At 36.5% G+C, this 24,170-nt stretch overlaps 1 protein-coding gene across 1 annotated transcript in view; it reads left to right on the plus strand.

Annotated features, from left to right (window-relative positions):
• The window catches only part of LOC131050578 (polycomb group protein FIE1), a 121,334-nt gene that overhangs the window by 9,142 nt on the left and 88,022 nt on the right, over positions 1-24,170 (plus strand). The window contains exons 2-6 of the mRNA XM_057984774.2: positions 9,328-9,393; positions 9,540-9,662; positions 9,770-9,850; positions 9,958-10,050; positions 10,199-10,274. Coding sequence (XP_057840757.2) covers positions 9,328-9,393; positions 9,540-9,662; positions 9,770-9,850; positions 9,958-10,050; positions 10,199-10,274 — 439 coding nt within the window. The remainder of the gene's footprint in view (positions 1-9,327; positions 9,394-9,539; positions 9,663-9,769; positions 9,851-9,957; positions 10,051-10,198; positions 10,275-24,170) is intronic.

Here is a 24,170-nt window from a genome sequence, read left to right on the forward strand (position 1 = left end):
CTTGCTGAGAGAGTCTAAGTTTCAGTGATACATTGCCTGTGTTTAATGAGTTCTTCTCTGTGAGAGAAGTTCGAGGTGAAATCCCTTGTTTAATGAGTTCTTCTCTGTGAGAGAAGTTCGAGGTGAAATCCCTTGGTTAATGAGTTCTTCTCTACGAGAGAAGTTCGAGGTGAAATCCCTTGATTAATGAGTTCTTCTTTGCGAGAGAAGTTCGAGGTGAAATCCCTTGTTCCACCCTCTGAGAGTAGCTATGGTAGAAGTCATGTGTATGACTTTATGTTTTTTATTTTTTGGTTTTACTCATCCTCTAGGAGTAGCTATTATGAATATTGTTATACTGAGATAACAACCTTATTGAATAAAAACTGTGATGTTTTTTTTGTTGACATTTTTTGAGTTGCAGGTATGTGTACTTGTTATATGTTGATATAATGAAGATCTCTCTCTTGCTAAGAGGGAGTGCTGAAGATATAGCTTCAATAGAGATTATCGGCTCCTTATTTATCTTGTCTAGCATCAACTTCTTAGCTTCCGTTCCTTCCTTGCCTTGTTTACTGTTGGTGACTCTTCATGTTGCAACGGCTGTTGGTGAAGGTGATGAGGCTGTCGGTGGAGGTGATGAGGTTGTCGGTGAAGGTGAAGAGGCTGTCCGTGTAGAAGTAACTGTCCATGCCTCTACCTCTCCCTTCGTGTGACTCTTCATTGATATTCCGATATGTTATATTTGTCATTCTTCCTTGTCACGACTTTTTCTTCTGCAACTTTCGTGATTGGCTTCTTCTTCCTTATGATCGTGTCTGTCAGATCAGAAATATTGTGTATTTCTTTTTGCATACTGGGTTTCAGATATAGGAAGGTTTTGGTTTGTATTCGAGTTGTATCAGCTGAGTTCATTTTTGATTGATTCGTAGAGAATCGAACTCACATTATTATGATTGATAGTATTCTGAGGCTATCATCAATTGTATTCTTTTCTGAGAAATAATAAAGTTAATTCTGAGTGGCTGGGTTTTTCACCCTTAGGTGGAGGGTTTTCTCAGGATAAGAGGGCTTGTTCATTTGTGTTTCTTTCTCTATTTTCTGTTCTTAGATTTTCTATATTCTGGTTCAAGTTTTAACAATAGAGACCACTTACAAGAATGATTTAATGCCACAGACAGCTGTAGACTCCAATTCAACAATGGTAGGGCAAATACAATTTACGCACTTGTTCCTTCCATTGTCTTATTATGCTTTGTGATTTCTGTTCTTCAATTTGATTATCCAGCCCTGTGTATTTGTTGTGACGTTTTCACACATCGCCCCATTGCAAATGGGGACCCTTGCTTTTTTTTGCTTTTTAGGGTTTGTTTTTAGTTTTTTTAGGGTTTTGTCAGTTAGCCTTTGCATTTTGAGTGTCGCCAAGGGGATCACATGGATAGCAAGTCTGGCTTGAGTGAAGTCCTGATCCTGAAATTTGGCTAAGTCTGGAATGTCTTGATCCTGAAATTTGACTAAGTCTGGAAACTGAAAAACCTCCAAAAATTAGATTTTGCAATATAACTCCTGGAGGTCTGAAACCACTCTCAAACATCCTGAAAGTATATATGGAATATAACTTAAAGTATAAGTGACATTTCCTTCTTATACTTAAATGTTATATTCCATAAAAATTATCCTGATAGAGAGTTCAAAAAGTCAAAAAGCGCTCCTGTCCTTCACTGAGGATCCAGAGCGAAAAGCGCTCCTGGCCCTCTCCAAGGGACCAAGGCAAAAGCGCTCCTGTCCCTCTCCAAGGGACCAGGGCGAAAAGACTTATTTGAGCCATTCCTGGCCTTGTTTGGTCAAATTGAAACATCAAAGGCATGGTGAAGGATGAAATGAACATGATAAAGCATCCAGACTTGATCAAAAACGATGAAATGATGAAGTTTTTGCCTAGAAGGTCAAAAGTGCTCCTGTCCCTCACTGGAGGACCAGAGCGCTTTTCTTTATATGCAGAATTTTAGACCTTTCTTGGACATTAACTCTTATTCGTAGCGTGAAGTAAGATGAAATCTTCCCTTGCAAAGGAATTTCGAGGTGAAAAGTGATACAATTTGGCTTAGAGGGCAAAAAGTGCTCCTGTCCTTCACTGAAGGACCGGAGCTTGATTTTCAAATTTGCACTATTTATGCAAGATTAAGGTGATTTTACGATTTGAAGAGGTCAAGGGAAGCATGTTTTGTCCATTGAATATAATTTAAGTGGTCCACAAAGGAGTAAATCAACCCAAGTGACAAAAAGTGCTCCTGTCCCTCACTGAAGGACCATGGCACTTTTTCAAGTTTCTCCTCTTTATTTGATATTTTATGGCAAAACTTGACTTGGATGGGAAGGACGAAGGATGTTTTATGCCTTGGACGCGATTGAAGGTTTAAAAGAACAAAGAAATACACCAAGATGCAAAAAGTGCTCCTGTCCCTCTCCAAGGGACCAGAGCGATTTTCCAAGAAAGTGTAAATTTCTTGCAAAGACAAGGCAAGTTTGTGATTGAAATGAATGGAAGAGGACATGATTAGCCCATTGAAGATAATTTGGGAAGCTAGCAAAGGACGGCTAAGCTTGAAGTTGAAAAAGTGCTCCTGTCTCTCACTGAAGGACCAGAGCGCTTAACATGTTATCTAGCCTTTCTCACCAATTTTGGACAAATTGAGGCCAAGGTGCAAGTTTGAAAAAGTGTTTAAAATGCCTTGAAGTGGAATTGAGATGCGAGAGTTGCAAATTTTGACGACAACTGGCAAAAGTGCTCCCGTCCCTCACCAAGGGACCAGGGCGCAATTTCCAAATATGACCATTTACCTTGCATTTTGAAATGATATTTTTATTACCAAGGCTCAAGATGGAGTGAAATGTGATATTCTACGCCTGGAGGATAATTTGAAGTTGATATGATCAAGAATTCATGCAATGGACTCAAAAGTGCTCCTGTCCCTCACTGAAGGACCAGGGCGCTTTTTATGAAACAACAAATTCCCTCCGAGATTATGCTAAGGCAAAGTTGTGTGAGATGGGAAAGATCTTCTAAAGCATGGTGAACAAAGATTTGACTTCAAAATTTGAGAATCCTAGCCTAAAATACAAAAAGCGCTCCTGTCCTTCACTGGAGGACTAGGGCGAAAATCCTTGGAAAATCAAATTTGCCTTTCAAAAAATGAGTTGAGCATGCATGGAACACGTGAAAGAGATCATTGCTTACTACACAACGAGAATCGACAAATGAAAGATGAAGGATGGAGGACAAAAGTGAAAAAGTGCTCCTGTCCCTCACTGAGGGACCAGGGCGAAAATATCCTAAGGCACATTCCTTCTAGAGATCAAGTGAATTAAACTTAAGACTCCAATCAAAAATGTCATTTTAAAATGCCTAGATGAAGTTTTAAGCAAGGAAAAATGAGCAATGCAAGGCCTAGATTGAAAAAAGCGCTCCTGTCCCTCTCCAAGGGACGAGAGCGAAGTCATTGGCATTCATTATTTTTTGCCATATATCCTCCAAATCGCATTAGATGCCAAAACTGCCAACTTCGAAATATTTGAAATAAATTAATTAAATTGGCATTTAATAAATTAATTTTGAGCCTCAAAAAATCGAATTTCTATTATAAAGGCATTTAAAATTAATTTTTGTGAAATAAAAAATTAAAAGTTGAGCGCACAAGGCATTATTTGCCTTTATTTGACAAGTCGGCCTACTCCTTTTGGGTTTTTATTTATTATTTCACCTTTTATTTGCTAGGTCGGCCTCATGGGTAAGTGGAAGGTGAGCGCTCTATATATTGGAAGGTGTTTTTTCACAATTTAAATCATTCAATCATCCTTTCAAGTGCGAAATTGGAGAGCCATTTGAGGAGCGAAATCCAAAGGAGTGGAGCGAATTTCTACGAAGTGTGGAGAAGCTAGTGGAGGGTGGAGTTCTTTTCCAAGCTAAAGGAGGCACAATTTGTTCAAGAGAAGGCTTTGATCTACACTTTGCCTAGCGAAATTCATCTATTTTTGCATCATTTCTTAGAGTTTAATACTTAAAGGAAGGTATGAAGAATCATTTTTGAAGTTCTTACTCAAGACTTATTGTGATCCCATTGCAATTTTGAAGACCCAAATTCCATTCATGATTAATTTGAAAATGTATAATTCTTGATTTATCATGACTTTTTTCAAGTTAATATCTTAAGTTTTACCTTTGAAAGGTCTTGAATTTCATGCTTTGAGGTTTGATGCTCAAAAGACTAACTTTAATATTTTGTGTAGGCATCAAATGGAGATCCCGGAGTTGGAAAATCAAGCCAGATCAAGGACGGTGCCAGATCAAGGACAGTCTCCTCCAAGAAGATCAAGCAAGGACAAGGGCGACCTCCTCCAGTCTAGCATCGACAAGGATGGCTTTCTTCGATCAAGCAAGGATAAGGGCGACCTCTTCCAGTCCAGTATTTCAAGACGAGGCACATCATCATCCTGCACATCAAGGACACAAGAAGTCAGAGCAAGGGTTCGTTGAAGAAGCAGATAGTTTCAGAAGAGTTAATTAAAGCTAGCTTCTCAACAACATCAAATTGAATATCTACCAAGCAACCAAGTGTCAAATGAGGTGGTATCCTAGTCATCACTCCTCCAGTCAAATTGGTCCACTCAGCATGTCCGGATTCAATGTACCTAACTCATGGAAGGTGGCACAAACTTCGATGTACCTACCTCGGCTATCCATTGGTCGATTTTTCCAGAGAGGACATGTGTCCAAGCAATACAATTATTTCAATGGTCAAGCATTAAATGTTATGTAATGGTTGTAACAAACCCTAATTAGGGTTTTCTTTGTTGAATCTTGGCCATTGATCTCGAATTGATCTTAGCCATCGAATTGTATTGAGGGCACTATATAAGCCCTGGCATTTCATTTGTAAAGGCAGTTGGAAGCAGTAAATAGAGAGTAGTTAGAAGGTGATTAGAATAGCAATTAGAGTAGGGTAGAGAGAGAAGGCAAAGATTGTTGCCAAGATGTTGTTGTAAAAGACTTGTAACTTCATTGAAGAAATGGTGAAATTTATGGGTCGATTCGACAATTTGCATGGTCTTTATACTCCTCATATTTGATTTCGTGTTATTAGATGAGTGCAAGAAATGTGCTTGATTGATGGTGAAATTCGTATATCCATACTACTAGCAGTTTGTTGATTGCAAACTTGCCTTGCGTAGTCAACTGGAATCATTCAGCTTAAACTTAACTTCAATTGTCGCTTCTTCATTGATATGCATCAACCTGATGGTGTCTATGCCTGCAGTGATGATTTGAACATCATAAAGTTTTCCTTCGAAGATCGCACTAACCTTGTGGATATGGTCCTGTGATGTCAAAACAAGACTTAGTTAGAATTCCATCAAAGATCATTCATTGCTCTTACATTCTTAGTGTTAGGATTAGATCCTCTCCTCGCCCTCGTCTTTTTTCCTTTTTTCAAATCAAAGCTAGTAAGAGCCTGTGTTCCAGCAATATTCAAAGCAGATCAGACGTTCAATCATCAAATGTAAGTCCCCTTGTGATTCCAGCAAATCACATCATACCACAGAGAGCTTATCCACACGTAGAGATCCTACATACAAGAACCTTGAAGTCATCTTGATTGATCCTTTTCGCGATATCTTCAGCATTCGGAGACTTTACTCAAGAGAGGATAAGGTACCTTTAGGTATTTTATTCTGTGTTTGATAGTGTACAAAATACACGTTAACAGTATTCCACACCCGAATTTGTCTTGACCAAGGAAGGTCTGCTTCTACGCTTGAGAATTGAGACCCGTATGCAAGTACCAATCACAATAATCCTTCAAGAGGACTCATGGTAGCAAGGCTGAAGCTGTCTCTATAGCTCACGAAGGAGTAATGATACCTTGAGAAATATTATAATTCCTAATCCCTTAGCTTCGCCTAAGTTACTTCTCTCTTTCAGCAAAGCCTCTAGATAATCACCTTGATGCCGTTGATGGAATTGCCAAACATTAGCCGCCGATTTACCAAAACCACAAATCTTATTACTCCTGAAACCTTAATATTTTTCCCCTATTTTAATCGACTTCCTTTCAATAGCCGTGGCAGATATAATTCATGCAAATCGGGCCCCACAGAAAGATACAATAGCACCATCAAATATTGAATAAACCTAACTATAATGAAAATCGCAAATATTAACCACAACTCCAATAATATTTGCAAATCGGCAAAGATAAAGCATTCAACTCTTTATTGTATTGGATTCCTTTATATGTGTGACACCTCAATTTTGCGCATATCTTTATTTCTGCAAGAAATCCTTACAAATTTGTCTCCAATGGAGACTTCACAAATTTGGTCCAGCTGTGAACTTTGTCACGAATCCACTCCCAGGAAGAGTCAGGTTTTCGTCCAGCCCTTCTGACAACTCCTGAAGGTTTTTGTCTCCATAAATCATAAATGGTTTAATCAAATCAAAAGCATGCCCAAAACACCATCATGAAGCTCCTTATAAAGATCTCTAGACAATATCTAGAAGATAAGGCCGACATGAGCATTCAAAATCTTTATTTAATAAAGTGACATTATAATATTTTATTGTTTATTTAATTAAATTAATTAATATTAAGTCATCATTGGATATTTTATTTATTTTTGACAACTTAATAAAAATCAATTTAATTAATTGTCACTTTAAAAATCGGGAACATGACACTGTTGTATTCCATTGCTTGCTGCAAGTTGCAAGACACAAAGAAAATAAAAGACCAGATTGACGATAGCCAAGAACAGATTGCCAGCTAGCGTCGATGTGCTTCAAAAGGAATTCTTCATAATGCCAAGCAAGCGCTATAAGGCTAGCAATGAGATGATTCATTCCAAGTCCTAACATGGTGGTTGTTGCCACCATCTCCCCATCTATTTATGGCAAAATATGCCATTTTTTAAAAATGCCACACAGATCTAAAGATTGGTTTCAGAATAATTATGGTGGGGAGGTGGGGGAGGTAAAGTCGTCCCTCAGTAAGCTGGATATCTTTAATTCATCAAGGAAATCACTCACCTTCACTGCAAGTAAGAGTTTCTCAATGCTTTCATTAGCATGGGAGTCTGCAATTGGATTGTCTTCCTTGAAACAATATTTGAAGGAAGTGCTATTGAAGTGAAAACCAATCAAATGGGATTCCTGCAAGATATTACGTAGCTACCAATCCAGCAATGAATTGCAATTCATACCATGAATGATCAATAATGAGTCGCCTTTGAGCTTAAAATTGTTACACAATTTTATTGTTTGTTTTATTGCCCAGGAAGAAAGAACCCTCTTTGACAAATTGGTCTGAGAGGAATTGAACCACCACTCCAGCCCTCACCTGGCCTTGGTTACCCTACGACTCATCGTCAAAATTAAGTATAAGAAATCTATCCTTACATGGAATCCACAAAGCAACCTTCTGCTTAATTTTGTTCTTGTTTACCCTATTAATATGGAATCCCTTGCTTAATATTTTCATTGGAACTAAAACATTTACCTTCTAGACATTAAAGGCATGCTTGGCTTTCTTAAGGATACTACTTTACCCTTATCAATAGTTTATAGTTTCAGCTTTCTGGTATAATTGCATGCACAGTTATCATATCTGGCCAGATTATGAGTTTTTTGGATGGCTACATTGCCTGATTCTGACCAGATTTTTCAGTAACTATAGAAATTTGATGGATTGTTTTGAAAATTTCGAATTTCAATTTGTTTTGCCTTCCGAGTGAATTGAATTTTTTGTACCTGGTAACTATGGTTAAATGCAAAATTAAACATTGTTTGTCTGTAGTCTCTAGGGTAAGAATCTATAATATCATTTATAAATGTAAATGCTATGCCTGGTTGTTAAACATGAATAGGCAGGATTTGAAACGGTGAAACAATTGTATAAAGTTTTTGAACCCATGAAGCAATTTTTGCTAGAGGCAAAAATTCTGGTTCAAAATGTCTAGGAGTCTGGGCATAGAGCCTGTTATAGGGTCCTTAATAATGCTGAAAAAGAGAGTATGGCCATACCAACCTGACTCTGGAGATGCTGTTGTCTTCATGTCTATCAGTACTATTACTTCAATTGTTTTGTCAATTGAGTTGTATTACTCCCGTAATGGTTCGCCCAAGTTATGTTAGGGCTCATGGGAAATAAGGTAGCCATTGATTTTATAAGGGTGTCTATTTTAGACAGTGAGAATAATTAATTGCTTGTTGGAGCATTGCCATATCTTGTGAAAGAATTTTTTTCTAGATCTCATCCAAGCACTAAACAAATTGTATTAAAAAGAGGTGAGGGGGTCCCTCTTGCCTCATTGTGGGGGCTCTATCGTAAGCCAAATAACAAACACGAAGCTAGAAGCTTAGAAACCCTGGTTTTTTCCTATAAGTTTTCAAAAAAAGGGTTCAGGCTAAATCTCTGTTCTGGAATGTTGAATTTTTTATGTTTATGCCTAAGGATATGCAATGTATTATATGGACCATAAGTGCAAATATTAAAATCCTATGAGTAGGGAAAGGTAGGATTCAAACAATAATTAAACAATTAGTCTCATGAAATAATTTTTACTTGAGGTTTTAAAATTTGGTTTGAAATGTAGAGGATGGCTTTTGGAAAAAGCCCGTGATTGAAAAGTTAACATCTTCAGAGGAGAATAAAGAGTACAAAGTGACAAATTAAGGGGGCAAACACCCTTTGTGAGAAGTAACTTTTATAATGTTTACTGCACTAAGAGTGTCTCCAAGAATTCGATACCTAACAAAGTTGTCCTGGTCTGGGCCTGTCTGTGCTTTTTTGTTGCTTCTGGTTTCCTCCTCTGTCTAGTTGTCCTGTTCTTTTTTGTCTTTCTGTCTCACGTCTTGTGAGATTTAGTTTCGTTTGCCTCTATGGCTGTTATGTAATGGGTTTGGGCCCTTTCCTGCTTTAACTAGTCAAAACAAGCACAACGAATGATGCTTTTTTTAAAATAATGGTGAAATATATTGAGAGCTTAAGGTCTTCCTTTTTCTTTGGCATATTAATATTATTTATGAAAAGTGTCTTGGTGGGCTGTTTTTATGTTTGAAGTTAATAACAAACTTTATATGAATGTGTTTAAATTATTTGTGGCTGATAGCAAACTTAAGAGGGATATTTAAAACATTTGTACCTATTTTGTTTTCCCTGTTACCAGTTGTGCATGTCACAATTGTATTTTAATTTTACTTTGATATCTATAAGGTAAATTTCTCAACAAATATGACTTCATTCTGCAATAACGTTCCTTGGTTTATACTGAAGTCTAGGGTTTCTTTTTCAGGTTACTGTTTATAAGTGTCTTGAAGGAGGGGCCATTGCAGTTTTGGAGGCATATGTTGATGAGGATGTATGGACTAGCCTTTGACATCATAGTCTCTTATTATAATGTTAATTTGCATGAAAGATGGGGATGTAAGTTAACCATATAAAAAATTATTAGGCCTTTTCAATAAAGGTTTGTTTACTCCCGTGCTGCTGTTTTCCTGCAAACAGAAGGAAGAGTCATTTTACACTATAAGCTGGGCTTGCAATGTGAATGGTTCGCCATTATTAGTAGCAGGTGGTAGCAATGGGATAATTCGAGTTATCGATGCTGCAAATGAAAAGATTGACAAGGTATGGACTCTTTCTGAGATAAATTCTGGTCTGCTGCAACTTTTGCTTTGTTGTTTGAATCGTGCCTCTGACTGATAAGCCTTGGAGCAAATGGATGGCGCTTTCAGAGTTTTGTTGGGCATGGAGATTCTGTGAATGAAATTAGGACACAATTACTTAAACCTTCTCTTATTGCATCTGCTAGCAAAGTAAGCAAGCAATCCCGACTTATTGTGAAATTTGAAGATTTTGGTCATGGTTTAATCTTCCTGGGAAATTTACATTTAGAAAAGCTAAGAATTTAAAATCTTGCTAGGATGAATCTGTACGTCTATGGAATGTGCAAACTGGTATATGCATTTTGATATTTGCTGGAGCTGGGGGACATCGAAATGAAGTTCTGAGTGTGGTAAGTGTTAACAACTGATGTAAAGTTATAGCATTGTGACTTGTGTCTCTTTCTAATCAGAAGGTGTTGACTGAAACTTTAATTTGTAATGTCTGTTTTGTTTTATGAGGACATATGTTCTAATAATCTAATCCTATTTATTCATTAGGATTTTCATCCCTCAGATATGTACCGTATCGCAAGTTGTGGCATGGACAATACAGTCAAGATTTGGTCTATGAAAGGTTTGAATTTTTGCAAATCAAGCTTTCAAATTTGTTTCAAACTATTTCCAAGAATGACTTGCATAACATTTGCTTGTACAGTTACATTTCTTTTTCCCTCCACGAATTGTCATAATGTTAGAAGAGCAAAACAACAAATGATATCAATTTTAAGAAATTCCATTATTTCTTTTAAAGATAGATTAGAAAAATTGAAACTCTTATTGGAGATGAGTTGCTCAAGTTATAGCATCTAACTTCTTAGTTATTTTGCCTAGAATCTATTATGTTGCCCTAAACTTCTTTATTTATACATTTATTCAGTGAAATGATTTCAGTGACCTTACTTATCACTACTCAGTCTTTCATGTGTATATATGTCCACCTAGTGCATATATGTTGTATCATCTTTTATTCAGCAACATATTGACATATTTTTATTATAGTAATATAACATCTCATTCCATATTAAATGTTATTAGAGCCTGTAGCTGCCAAGATGAAAAGATATTTCTACTAAACCGTCATTAGTCTTTTGTTCTAATTTTTCTTATTAGAAAAGACATTTCAAAAGAGCTATGTTCCACAACTTTTTTGGTATGGGGTTATAGGACACATTTTTGTGATGGTAATCTAGGAGATCGTTTTTTGGAGTATCTCTATAGATATATGTATGCATAACACATTGTTGTGACCTTTTCACACATCGCTCCATTGCAAATGGGGACCCCCTCTTTCTTGTTTTCCGGTCTTGTTAGTTTAGGGTTTTGACAGTCAAGTGACAATTTTGAGCTTCAAATGTTCGAGTTTCGTCTTTGGATATGGTCATGTTCCCAAGTACCCATGATGCAAATAATGATAAAATCTTTAAGTTTTGATGCCAATAGGATCAAAATGCTGAAAAGGATGTTAAAAATGTTAAAAGTGATTTTAAGTGTCAAATCGCCTCAATCAATATGCCTTAAAATTTGAGCAAAAAATGATGAAAATATTGCTAACTAATGTGTGTGAAAATGTTAAAATCCCTATAGGAGTCGTTTTTCCACTCCTAAGAGGTGAAATGATTCCAAAAATGCACATAGTCCTGATAGACTTTTATTTTCCACCCTTGAAATCTTGAGAAAATTCACAAGGTCCCGATGAAAATAGAATTTCCACTTCATGAATTGATGAAATTGGGTGAGTTTGGACTTGAAAAGCATGAAAATCAATTAAGTCTCGATGGAAAATGTTTTTCCACCAAGCAGTTAAGTGAAAATCAACAAAGTTTCGATGGAGGATGTTTTTCCACCTCATTGTGAGCATCAAATTACCTATTTAATGTTAAGGACAAGTAAAGTTCTGATGGAGGTCGAATTTCCATGCCTGAACTTAGTTTACAAGCAAATGAAGATGTTGTGGAAAGTCTCGATGACTGAAGAATTTCCACTTGGGACTAAACAAAGGAAATTAAGAGTCCCGATGGAGGTCGTTTTTCCACTGGGCTTACAAGGTGAAAATGTACAAGGAAAGTGAAAGTCCTGATGACCCACGATTTTCCACTGGAAGGTAAAGTGACCAAAGTAAGGTGAATGAAGCAAAATCATGTGTCCTGATGAGGATTGGTTTTCCTCTTGAAGAGTAAAAGATTAAATGTTGCAAAAATATCATGGATATAGTGTCTTGATGGAGGTCGATTTTCCACTTGGGGTTGAATTACAAAGATTTGACCAAAACTAAGTTTCCCAATGAGCAGCGATTTTCCACCAAGGGGCATGAGATCAAAATTAAGTGAGGATTTTAAGGACAAATTAGTCCTGATGGAGATTGATTCTACGCCATGTCATTTGGTGGACAAAATGAAAGGAAATGTGGCTGAATTATAGTGTCCTCATGCATATTGTTTTTCCTCACCTTGCTGGTTGAACATTTTATTTGTCCCACATTCGCTTTGTGGTGAAAATAAGAGGTGAAATGCTGAATAAAACACATACCAGCAAGCAATAAAATAATCATGAAGTCACTGATTTGATGTCAAGTGAGCTGGAAGAGATGGAGATTAGAGTCGTCTAAGTCAGCAAGAAGAGAGAAAGGGGTGCGGCATTTGGCTAAGGCATCAATGGTGCCACCATTGAGCGCGTTTTGCAACACATAGAGGGAAGCGACATTACCAGCTGAAGACGCTATTTTCTCAAGGGAAAATCACATCATTTCCAGCCAATGCAAATGCAATGCAAGTCGTATCAGCCACATGAATCACACAAGGAAAGGAATGACATTTAGCTGATAGGACACGATTTTTAGATATTTTTCAGACTTTCACACTCAGAAATCAGACTTAGACAGCTAATTTGGTTGCAATATTATTCATAATTCTGAGTTGAAGGATATTTTCAGACTTGTAAATTATAAATAGACATTTCACAAGTCTGAAAATCAGGTTTCTTTAAGGCAAAATTCCCAGATTTTGATCTAATCCTTTAAATTTTCCAGAATCAGCATTGCATAGTTTCAATTTTCTGATTTTAGAAGGCTAATAACTCTGAAAATCAATTAAAATCAGATCCTAAGTTAACTCTGGAAAATTTCTCTGTTCAAGTTTGTTGACTTCTAGCTTCATACACGTACCCTGTCAAAAGCGGGGATAGCTGCAAGGAAGACCTAGTTGAAGAAAGTACTTGAGGGATACTACCTAGAATCTCAGATATCTTCCAAGTGGAAGAAGGTTTGAGACACCAACATGGAGTACCTGGATAGGAAAAGGATGAAATGATGTATGGAACGAAGAACCAGTTACCCTCTCCCTTGGCAGTCAACATAATGAAGAGTGGAATCTACCACTCAACTGGATTCCCATCAACAATACAATGCAATGAGCTCATGGTTGAGTGTGCCAGGCACTATGACCCACAATCAAGAACAATTCTAACACCTAAGGTGTTGGCACTTGCTTTCCTCACCGAGGATGCAGTAAGAGAAGCGTTTGGGATTCCCAATTACTAGGGGATGCAAACAAGAACTAAGGAGGACACCCAAGCTATGTTTGAGAAAGGACCAGATGCATGTATGACTCTCATTAACAATGAGTGGGTTCTTGAAACAAGGTGTCACAATTCCAAGCTACTGATTTCAAGGAGTTTAGTGATATGATCTTCCTACTCAACAGGATCATGGGAGCACCTCATGGAGCCTTATTTGAGACATGGATGTTTTATTTCATTGAGGAGATATCAGTGTGAACGGTAATGATAAATTGGGCAAAAGTCATAAGTGATAACTTGGATATCTAGTTGAGGAATTTGGAGAGAACGAAGTGTTTCTACATGATTTCTTACTTAGTCTACATGCTAGCAAGACACATCAAATACAAAGGACTAATATGCAAAGGTGAAGTCGGGAACAAGCAAGGACAACATAAGGTGTATGATTGCTATCCGCAACTCCACCTACATGAGAAAGGACAGTATAGAAGGGTGAATGCTACATTCACCATGTACCTCACATGGTTGCTATAGGGTGTACATAAGAGGTTGTCCAAGGAGGCAATGTCATTAGTAGAAAAATATGGTTCATACTTTATCCAATTCCCTACCTTCACATACATAAGAATCCAAGGATTCACCTTCGAACCTTACAAGCTTCCCAAGTATCCTACTGACAAGATGGTGTTGCCTGAGGTAGTGAGGCAGCTATCAGAATTTGATTGCATACAAAAAGAGAAGCATAGGTAGGGTATAAATTTTCCTATCACACTTGGGAAAATGTTGAAGATATGCCCTAGTGTGATAGCGACAGATATAGTTAACGAAGAATTATAATACTTCTATCTTGAAATATACAAGGCGAGGAACCGTTTAGATCCATTCCAGAGGATTTTAGCAGCCAAAGGAGAGAAGTTTACACACAAGGTTGACATCAAGGACTACTAGGCAAATCTTACAAATGAGTTTGGAGTTAGGAGAAAGATGTGGTCTCGAATGTCAGTGGACTTCATGAGGAAGTGTAACTTCTTCTCAATTCCTGATCAGGTAAAAGATGATGGGAAATATATTCATCCTTAATATGTGAAAGAGAAAGACAAGTCGACTCCATCACCTGATTGGTCACAACCTGAAGTAACGGACTTGAACATTTTGATGAGGGAAGTGATGATTGCTCTAGAGAATGGGTAGACAAACAAATCAACAAGCTAAGGAGGCAGAGTAGCACTTTGACCTATGAGAAAATGAAAAGTGAGGAGTCTTCTCTTAATGATGATGAGAGAACTATAAGTGATGTGAGAACAAACAATGATGAAGAGGGTCAAGCTCCTAAGAGAAGAAAGGGTATAGTTGGAGGAACACAAGCAAAGGGTAAGGAGATTGCCAGCCAAGAATCCAGACATGAAGCACAAATCCAACACTCCTCAGTCTACCATGAGTTCCTCATTCGTTAAGGCGAATGACATTTTGGAGGAAGACAATGAACTCGAACAAGGTTTCGATATGAAGATCCTACTAGACAATGATCCGGATGAGCACGCATCGGCACACTCATCACCACATGAAGATGAAGGACAACGACCAAGATCTCCAAGCATTCAGCTTGAGGTCCATTTAGGAGATGATGTGGAGGACCTCAGTAAGAGGAGAGCAGATGAGGAGATAATTTCCGCCTTGAGAGGAATTGATGATGATGATCAGCTCGAGGATGGAATGGAATTTTCTACAGTTACTGATTGATTAATGAATAGTATGGAAAAGAAGAAAGTTGTAGAAATGCAACCCATTGAAGATATAGATGACTTCTTAGCTTGGATTGGTAAGGCTAAAGAAAAGAAGGCAAAGAAGCTCTCTAAAATAACTAGAGATGATTTAGGATCCCAAATTTTGCAAGTGTCTGTCCTCGCAGTTGACAAGCCTAGAGATGATATCACTCCCATGGACTATCAAGTTACAACAATTGATCTTGGACCATCCACAAAACGACAAGAATTTCAAGAGCTGAATGATTCCGCCAAGGTTATTGAGGCACAATTAAACAGAGTTGAAGAGAAGAAGGAAATGTTAGAAATAGAGAATAGGAAACTCAAGGAATACATTGAGGGGTTGTCAAATCCCCCAAGGCATGAGGATCTTACATTTGTTCCACCCATCGCTATTGCTTAAGGGTCACTTAATGATCATGAGGCAATGAGAAATACATATCAGGAGGTTGGAAAATGGATAGAAGATATTTCGAAGCAAGCAGAGGACTTTCTAGTCCAATTTGCCCATGCCTACGATAGGACAACGTTGCTCATTTGTAGGATACAATGCTTGGAGGGAGTATGGGAAGAGTTTCAACTAGTCTAGGACAAGACTATTCCTTGCCTCAAGTTGTTGAAGTGGATTCCTACATCAACATTAATGCAGGAAGGAGTATTTTAGGAGAGAAATGTGTATGATTTCCATGGATGTTATTGTTCTTTGGCAATGAGGAAACCAATGTTTGATCATGCAAGGGATGAGTGCATGGAAATGGAAGGATCAATCTTAGGGATACAATCAAAGATCCTCACTTCAATTGAGGAATTATTGGGACAAGATGTCCACACTTCTAGCAGCTTGAATTTGGAAGGATTGAAAGAGAAAATGAAGTTTGTTTACTTTCAAGGGCTAGAGTCTATTAGGAAGAATCAGCTAGACAATTTAGTTTCCCATATGATCTCCGTCAACAAATTGCAAAAGCATACACTAGATTGGGAGAATCACTTTTATGTTGGCTTAGATGCCTCGGATGTGATTGAATTGCAGCAGGGTGGTTTGCCAAGTGTCACAATGGAAGAACTCAATTTAGTCACGTCTAGATCCGTTGAATATGCAGCCAAAGAAAGGGATAGAGGAAGGAATCTTCTAGAAGACAACTTGCTTGATGACTAGGTGGCATCTCATTGGACCTCATTCCTTGAGCTTTGTGATATGGATAAGATTCCATTTTTTGTTGGAAAATCTAATTAGGGCTGCATTGGCATGATCTTGGCCCTTTGAGACTCTATATAAACCCCTTCTCCTCTCTTTTGTAAAAGAGAGATTTTGAGAATTGTCACTTTGATCTACCAAATTGAACTTGGGTGATTTTTATGAAATCTTGGAGTATTATGTGGTTCTTTAATCCTCAATTTAGTTAAGAATTTTGCTTTAAGTAGTTTAGTTGAATGAAGAAATTGTTGAATGGATCTATATGAAATTTGTTTATCCATACCACTAGCTATTTCCTGATTGTAAATTTGCCTTGTGTGGTCAATTGGAATTTGATCTAAGCTTAACTTTTATTTTTACTTGCTCATTGATATGCATCAAATGGATTGTGTTAGTGTTGTGGGTATAAATTTGAATATTTATTGATTACCTTAGAAGATTGCAGTAAGCTTTGTAGAGTTGTTCCTTGTATGACAAAACCGAGCCTAGTTGAATTTCATAGAGTCATTCACTATCTCTTGCATTCTAGGATTAGAATAGGATTAGAATAGAATTCCTAAACCCTTTCCTTTCGTATTTTATTTCACAATCTTTCTTAGAGATAGGATCAAGTGCTTATCTTGCTAAATCATAAGTCATTTCAAAAAACCATGGCAAATACACTTCTATTCATGAAGAGTTGTTTTGATTAGAACAATTGTGTAAGTCCCTTTGTGCATACAACAAATCACTTTAGCCATTGAGTTACCCACACGTCAAGACCTGACAATACGAACCTTGGAGTCGTCTTGGTTGATCAAACATTTAGCATCCGAGGTGATTTTTATCAAGAGAGGGTAAAGTACCTTTGGTATTTTATTCTGTGTTAGAGGTGTTTGAAAAACACATCAAAACACATAAATATGCATACATACATATATATGTGTATATACATATATAGTCCTCAAAAAATGGCCTCCTAGATTACTTATATATACATATATACATCTATATATGTAATTTAGGGAACTTTTTTTTAGGACTCTATATATGTAGTCTTGGAGACGTTTTTTAGATATACACACACATACATATGTGCACACATTTATGTGCGTAATTCAAAGGAGCATTTTGTGGAGACATATATACATGTACACATTTACATTGTATATACATATAAAGTGTATATATTATAGAGGTATGCGTATACATATTTATATACATGTATATACACATATATATCTATATTATATGCTATGTTGTATGTATATATACATATAATGTAGATATATGTGTAAATATATGCATATGTATTTGTACATGTATATATATGATGTCTGGAAAAATGGTCTTTTGGACAATTGTCCCCAAAATGCATATATATATATATATGCATGCATGTATGTACATGTACATGTATATACATGCATGCATATATATGTATGCATTTTGAGGGCAATTGTCTAGGAGACTATTTTTGAGATATATACATATACATATACATATACATATATATATGTATGTATATGTGTATATATATATGTATATGTATATGCATATACATGTATGTATATGTATATGTATATATAATTATATATTACATATAAATGTATGTATATATATATGTATGTATGTATATACATATAAATATATGTATATATGTAAATATCTGCAAAGTTTTAAAACTTGGACTTGCCATGGACTCGGCAAACCAAAAAATTGGACTCCGACTCAGACTCGTGAAAGACTCGCAAAAGACTCGGCAAGGACTCAGCAAAAAAAAAACCGTAGTTTTTTAAAAAAGAAAAGAAATTAATGCATTTAGAGAAAATAAGAGCCATAATTGAAATGTTACACATCTCATATGATCTCCAAACACTCAATATTTGAAATTTTATCATTCATACTCATAGAATCATACTCATTACTCATAGTTTCAAACTCGAAAATGTATAATAGAAGCATAAGTTTATAAATGTTTACAAAATTACATATAATGATATGTCCAACTCCAAATGTGAAAAACAACAATAAACAAACTAAAGTGAAGACTACATCTTCCTCTTTGCACTTCTCCTAATATAGCTCAATTTTTCAGGCCTTGAGCTAAAATAGTCCTCCATTTCCTCCAATCTTGCTCCTTTTGCTTCTTGTGATGCTCCTCTCTCTATTTCTGCAAGTTCTTCTTCGGTAAGGAGGACATCATCACCATCATTTTGTTCATTCACGGTCCAATCACCATATGGATCAATTTCATCCAAGTCAATGGCCTCATGTGAAACACCCTCCACCTTTCTAACTTGAAGGCGAAGGTTGTATCGAACGAAGACAAGATCATTGAGCATGTGTCAATCTATTTCTCTTCTTTGTGTGAATGCTCTCAAATACACTCCAATTTCGTTCACACCCAGAAGCACTGCATGGCTGAGACAAAACACGAACGACTATCTTTTGAAGATTAGGCATGCCAACGCCATAATTCTCCCACCATAAATCTACAAAAGACATTTAGAAATATTAGAATTGAGAAAAAAATGTAACAATCAAGTTTGTAGTTTTTTTCTTGCAGTATTGAACTAAGTTAATTTTTTACTTGGTTGTTGTTTTCTTCTCCTATCAATTGCTAGTTGTGATGAGAAGAGTCTCCCCTCTGCACTCTTGTAGGTCTTGAACAATGAACATTTCCAAATTCATAAATAGATAGTCAAAGTGTCAAACTCAAACTCAATAATGAACATTTCCAAATACATAAATAAAGATAGAGCAATTGCAAATGTCAAATCTCACCTCCAACTCATCAAGAACCTTGTCTCTCAACTCAACATTAGGTGTCATCTTATCAATGCATGCAATAGCACTTGCCATGACCTCCTCATCAGCCCTAAATGAATTGGAGAAGTAGAACTTTGGGCTCAAGAAGTAGGCGAAGGCATGTATCGGTTGGTGGAGTTGGTTTGTCCACCTACGATCAATGATGCGCCAAAGGATTTCACATTTTCTTGTATTTCCACGATAGTAATGTGAAATGGCGTCTTTGGCCCTATCTATGGCCTCATAAATGAAACCTTATTGGCATGCCCTCTCCATCCACCATACGAAAAACCCTTACCAAAGGTTCTGTCACCTAAAGAAACGAAAACATATTTTAAATTAGTACAAAATTAACCCCTAAAAAATAAAATCAGCAAATAGATTATCTTGTATAAAATTTACTTTTGTGTTCGTTACTTACCGCAGTCAACTCCTCTCCACTTTTGTTGAACCCTTCATAAAAAACAATGCTTACAATCTTCTCTGCTTCAGGTTTTTTGGCATATGCAGACCCCAACCAAGCATCAGACACAAACATTTGCTTAAGATGAGGAATGGCACTAAGGATGCTCTGCAAAGTGATGAAGTGGTTAGCAAATCGTGTCACTCCAAGTCGCACAAGGTCCTTACCATTTGTGTGTTTCCTTTTCAAAGCAAGCACCCAAGTATGGTTGTAGATGAATTTGGTGACACTTCTTGCATCTTCAACCACCTTCTTCACCCATGTAATCTTCCCAACTTCCTCTAGCATCAAGTCCAAGCAATGTGCAACACAAGGCTTCCATGTAATCGTAGGATGCCTCTCCATAAGCATTCTACCTGTAGATACACCTGTAGCTGCGTTGCCCATGATAATTTGGACAACATTTTCAACTCCAACTTCTGGAACCACCCCATCCAATAGATTACACAAAGTCTCTGCATTTTTTATTTCATTTGAGCCATCAACAGACTTTAGGAATACCATTGCACCATTTGAAGCTACCAAGAAGTTGAGAAGAGTCCTATTTCGTCCATCTGTACATCCATTGGATAAAATGCTGCATCCTTTTCTCTTCCAACATCTTTTTTGATCATCAACCACAACTTGTGTATTTCTTATAGATTGCTCTAGCAATGGCCCACTGAAGTCATAACCTGTTGGGGCCTTAAACCCCTTATCCGCAACGGTCAATGCATTTACCAAACCTTCCCAATACACATTGTTTGCTGCATTGAAAGGTATTTTATTTTAAAACCAAAAGTTTGATGCTGCCATCTTTGCTTGTTCATGCTTCTCTCTATTCCATCCTGTACCTTCAAGTGAGGGTTGTGCACTTGGAACATTGTGTGGTACAAAAAAATTAGGGTCTGTTCTAATAGGAGTGGCACTAGCATCACCCTCATTGTCACCAATAGATGAAAGTGATTGACGACCACGAGTGTGACCAATGGGAGCCGAAGTGGACAATGTGAGATTCATTGCAGCTGCCATGGCTTCTTTTGTTTTTTGCCTTTCTTCCTTTTGCATATCATGCTGAGCAAGAAGGGCCTTCATCTCTCTAATAATTGCAGGAGTTGTATTGGGGCATACGTAGACACCAAATCCAGGTATTTGTGCAAGGTGGTATTTTAATCTATTGATTCCACCCGTCATCCATTTTGTACATTCGGTGCAAGTGACTTCCCCCTTTTTGCTTTCAGGAATCCCATATTTCCATGATTTATCTCTTTGTCTTCTTGGCCTTGGGGTTGCCCTTGGAGTTGAACTTGCCATTGCTGATTTAATTTGAAAAAATAAAAAAATCAGCAGGGTTTTGTGGAAAATCAACAAAAAAATTGATAATGAATCATTTGGGAAAAATAACATTCAAAAACAAGAAAAAAATAGAAGGAAAAAATTTAGGAAAAGAAATAGAAATTTTTTTGGTAGCATGTCCCCTTGTTTTCCAAGATTTTTTGGATTTTCAAAACATGGAAATGACAAAAAAAAAAGAGGAAAAATCCTTACCTAGATCTCTTTGGCTGATTTAATCTTCTTTGCTCTCCTCCTTCAAACCCTACAAACCTGATTTCACCAAGAAAGAAAGGCAAATGAATGAAAAAATGCAAAAAAAAGTCACTTTTTAACGTTGCTGGGCGTCATATCCGGGTCGCGCGAGTCCGTGTATTTGACTCACGCAAGTCCATGAGAAAGACTTGCTAGTCTCTCAAAAAGACTCGCCAGGAATTGCCTCGCGAGTCCTTGGCGAGTCGACTCGAGTCCGTGGCGAGTCCACGAGTCTTTAAACTATGAATATATATATATATATATATATATATATATATATATATATACACATACATATACATACATATATGTATATATATGTGTGTATATATATATGTGTATGTGTATATACATATATATATATATATCTATATGTGTATATATCTATATATGTATATACACATATATATTTATATATACACATACTTACATATATGTATATATATGTGTGTATATATATATGTATATATATGTGTATATATACATGTGTATGTGTATATACATACATATATACATATCTATATGTGTATATATCTATATATGTATATACACATATATTTATATATACATATACTTACATATATGTATATATATCTATATATATATATATACATACATATATGTATATATACATATATATATACATACATATACATACATATATGTATATATACACATATATATACATACATATACATACACACACATATATATGTATATATGTATGTAGATACATATTTATATGTATGTTGATACATATATACATATGTATATATGTATGTATATATATATGTATATATCTATACATATATCTATCTATATATCTATCTATACATATATCTATATCTATACATATATCTATCTATACATCTATACACACACACATATATCCAATCTCCTAGAGGTAAGTTTATTCCTGTTGACCAAGTCAACAAGTGGATGAAGTTATAGGTGGTCCAGTTCCTCTTTGGAGCAACGAAACTAGCTACTTAAGGGAGTAGGTGAATGATAATTTGTAACAGCTCCATTATATCCTTCCCGTACCATGTTTACCATCTAATAGGGTTTTCTTGAGCAAAGTAGCTCTATTTGAGCTATATTTTGGTCTGTTGAATATCAGACCTTGAGGATTGGCAAATGCAATCCATTGCTCCTAAAGTCTAGATACATCATCAATGCTATACATTTTCCCAAGGGCCTTCATAAACCTCTCCTTTATCTCATTTCCATCAAAAGGAGGAACTTTGCCAACCCTAGGTGTTGCAAATGTTGTCATTGATGTCAAAAAGGCAATTGCATCCATGTAGATTTGATGATGGAAAGATTAGAGTATGCAAGATACTCTCAAGTTAATATTCCCTATGCTGGCCAAGCATGCTTTGGTGCTTATGTTTGGCTGACATACTTTGATCTTTAAGTTAAGACACAATAAACTCATATATTAATTGCCTATGCTTTTGTAATGCCCCCTTCCTAGGTGACAGACAATTGAGTAGGGATTGGCCTATCATCGGGGTCCCGCAAGTCAATAGGGTGGTTTGGGGAACCCAACTGAGGGTTGTGGAGCTCAACAGGGAGCTTTACGAGTCTTTCAGTTTGGAGTTTTGGGGTGAAACCATGATTAAAATTGAAATATTAAAGTTGGCCTTATGTGAATAGTAAAAAGTGAATATTAACAGAGAAACATAAGAGGAATAGTGAAAAGCGCCCCCCATCCTAGTAACTTAAGTTGTTTTTTAAAAGGGGGTCAAGTTAACAATGAGAAATTAGACCCTCAAGGATGTTTTATGATTTTAAGGCCAAATAGTAACCCCAAAATAGATAAAAAGACATTTTGCCTAGCATTTGGATGCATTCTTACCTCTCCATTTTTAGATCAGCAGCTTGCATGAGGGTTTCAACAGCTTTGGGCTTCCAGGAACGCCAACTTCTGGAAGATTTGGGGGATTTGGACGAAAACCCATCTCTCCAGGTATCAGTTTCCATCAGAATACAGCTTCAGTGTGCATATGGCAGCCTTCTTTGAGGATTTATGAGCAGATCTATCAGTTTGAGGGCAGATTTTCTACAATTGGTTGCAGGGCAGACCTTCTAGAGGTCATTTCTATCTATTTCCAGGTCTATTTTAGTCAGCCGCTACATTTTGGGATGAAGGATTTCAAACCCTAGAGTCTATTTAGGGTTTTACTATTATTTGGAGCTGATTTCTATATTTTTATTGGCTGGAATTTTACATCAGACCTATGAGCACACGTTAATGGTATGTTCATTGCTCTTTTAAGGAAAAATGAAAGTTCTTGATTATCTTCCTTATGTGTTATGCATTTTGTTTTGTTAAATCAGCAATCTCTTTTACACAATATTCAAGAATCTTGCTTAAACTTCAAAACCAATCAAAACGAAAACGAAAACCAGTCAAACCCCATCCAAACATACACTGGCCAAAGACTTATCAGCGAATAAACATTGCACAAAACCTTCTAATTTGGATCAGATTGGGTGAAAATTGGATTGGGGATCTTTGAGATTTGGTGTTGAGAGTTTAAAAAAAAGGTCGTGATGAGATTTTCAATTGAGTGATCATGATAAAAGTAGCAAACTGATATTAATAACAGTGATTATGTCTTGAGAAGGGTAGGACTTGATAAGTGAATAGGTTGCAATTATAGAAGACAAAAAAAGCAGCGATCATCATTATAACTAAAGCAGTGGTCATTAATAAGGCAGCAACTATGATAAGAGAAGTGATATAGAGAACAACAATTATTGATTATGTGAAAGCTGCGATTTATTACACAAAAGGAGCAATTAGAAGATAAGGAATTATAAATTTAGAATGATTAAAGGCAGCACTTGGTACTAAAAGGGAGCGATCATACTAAAGGAGTTGTTATGTTTCAAGAAGGGTGGCCATTGGTAAAAGAAGTGATTAGTAATGAAAGGGTGCCTCCATAGAGAGCAATGCATCCTTTATGAATTGTTGCCTCTCTTCATTGAAGGGATAAGATATAAATAGTGTATGTGGATTGTGGAAAAGTGTGGAGTGGAATAGAAAGGGTTATATCATATGTACACCAGCAGCCTTGTGTGAAGAAAAGAATAAATATATAATCAAGACAGATTTGTGAGAAAGGCATATATAATCATCATCTATTGAAGGAGCAAAATACATGAAGTAGA

The sequence above is a fragment of the Cryptomeria japonica genome, chromosome 4, assembly GCF_030272615.1.
Source record: "Cryptomeria japonica chromosome 4, Sugi_1.0, whole genome shotgun sequence".
In the NCBI taxonomy this organism is placed as follows: Eukaryota; Viridiplantae; Streptophyta; class Pinopsida; order Cupressales; family Cupressaceae; genus Cryptomeria; species Cryptomeria japonica.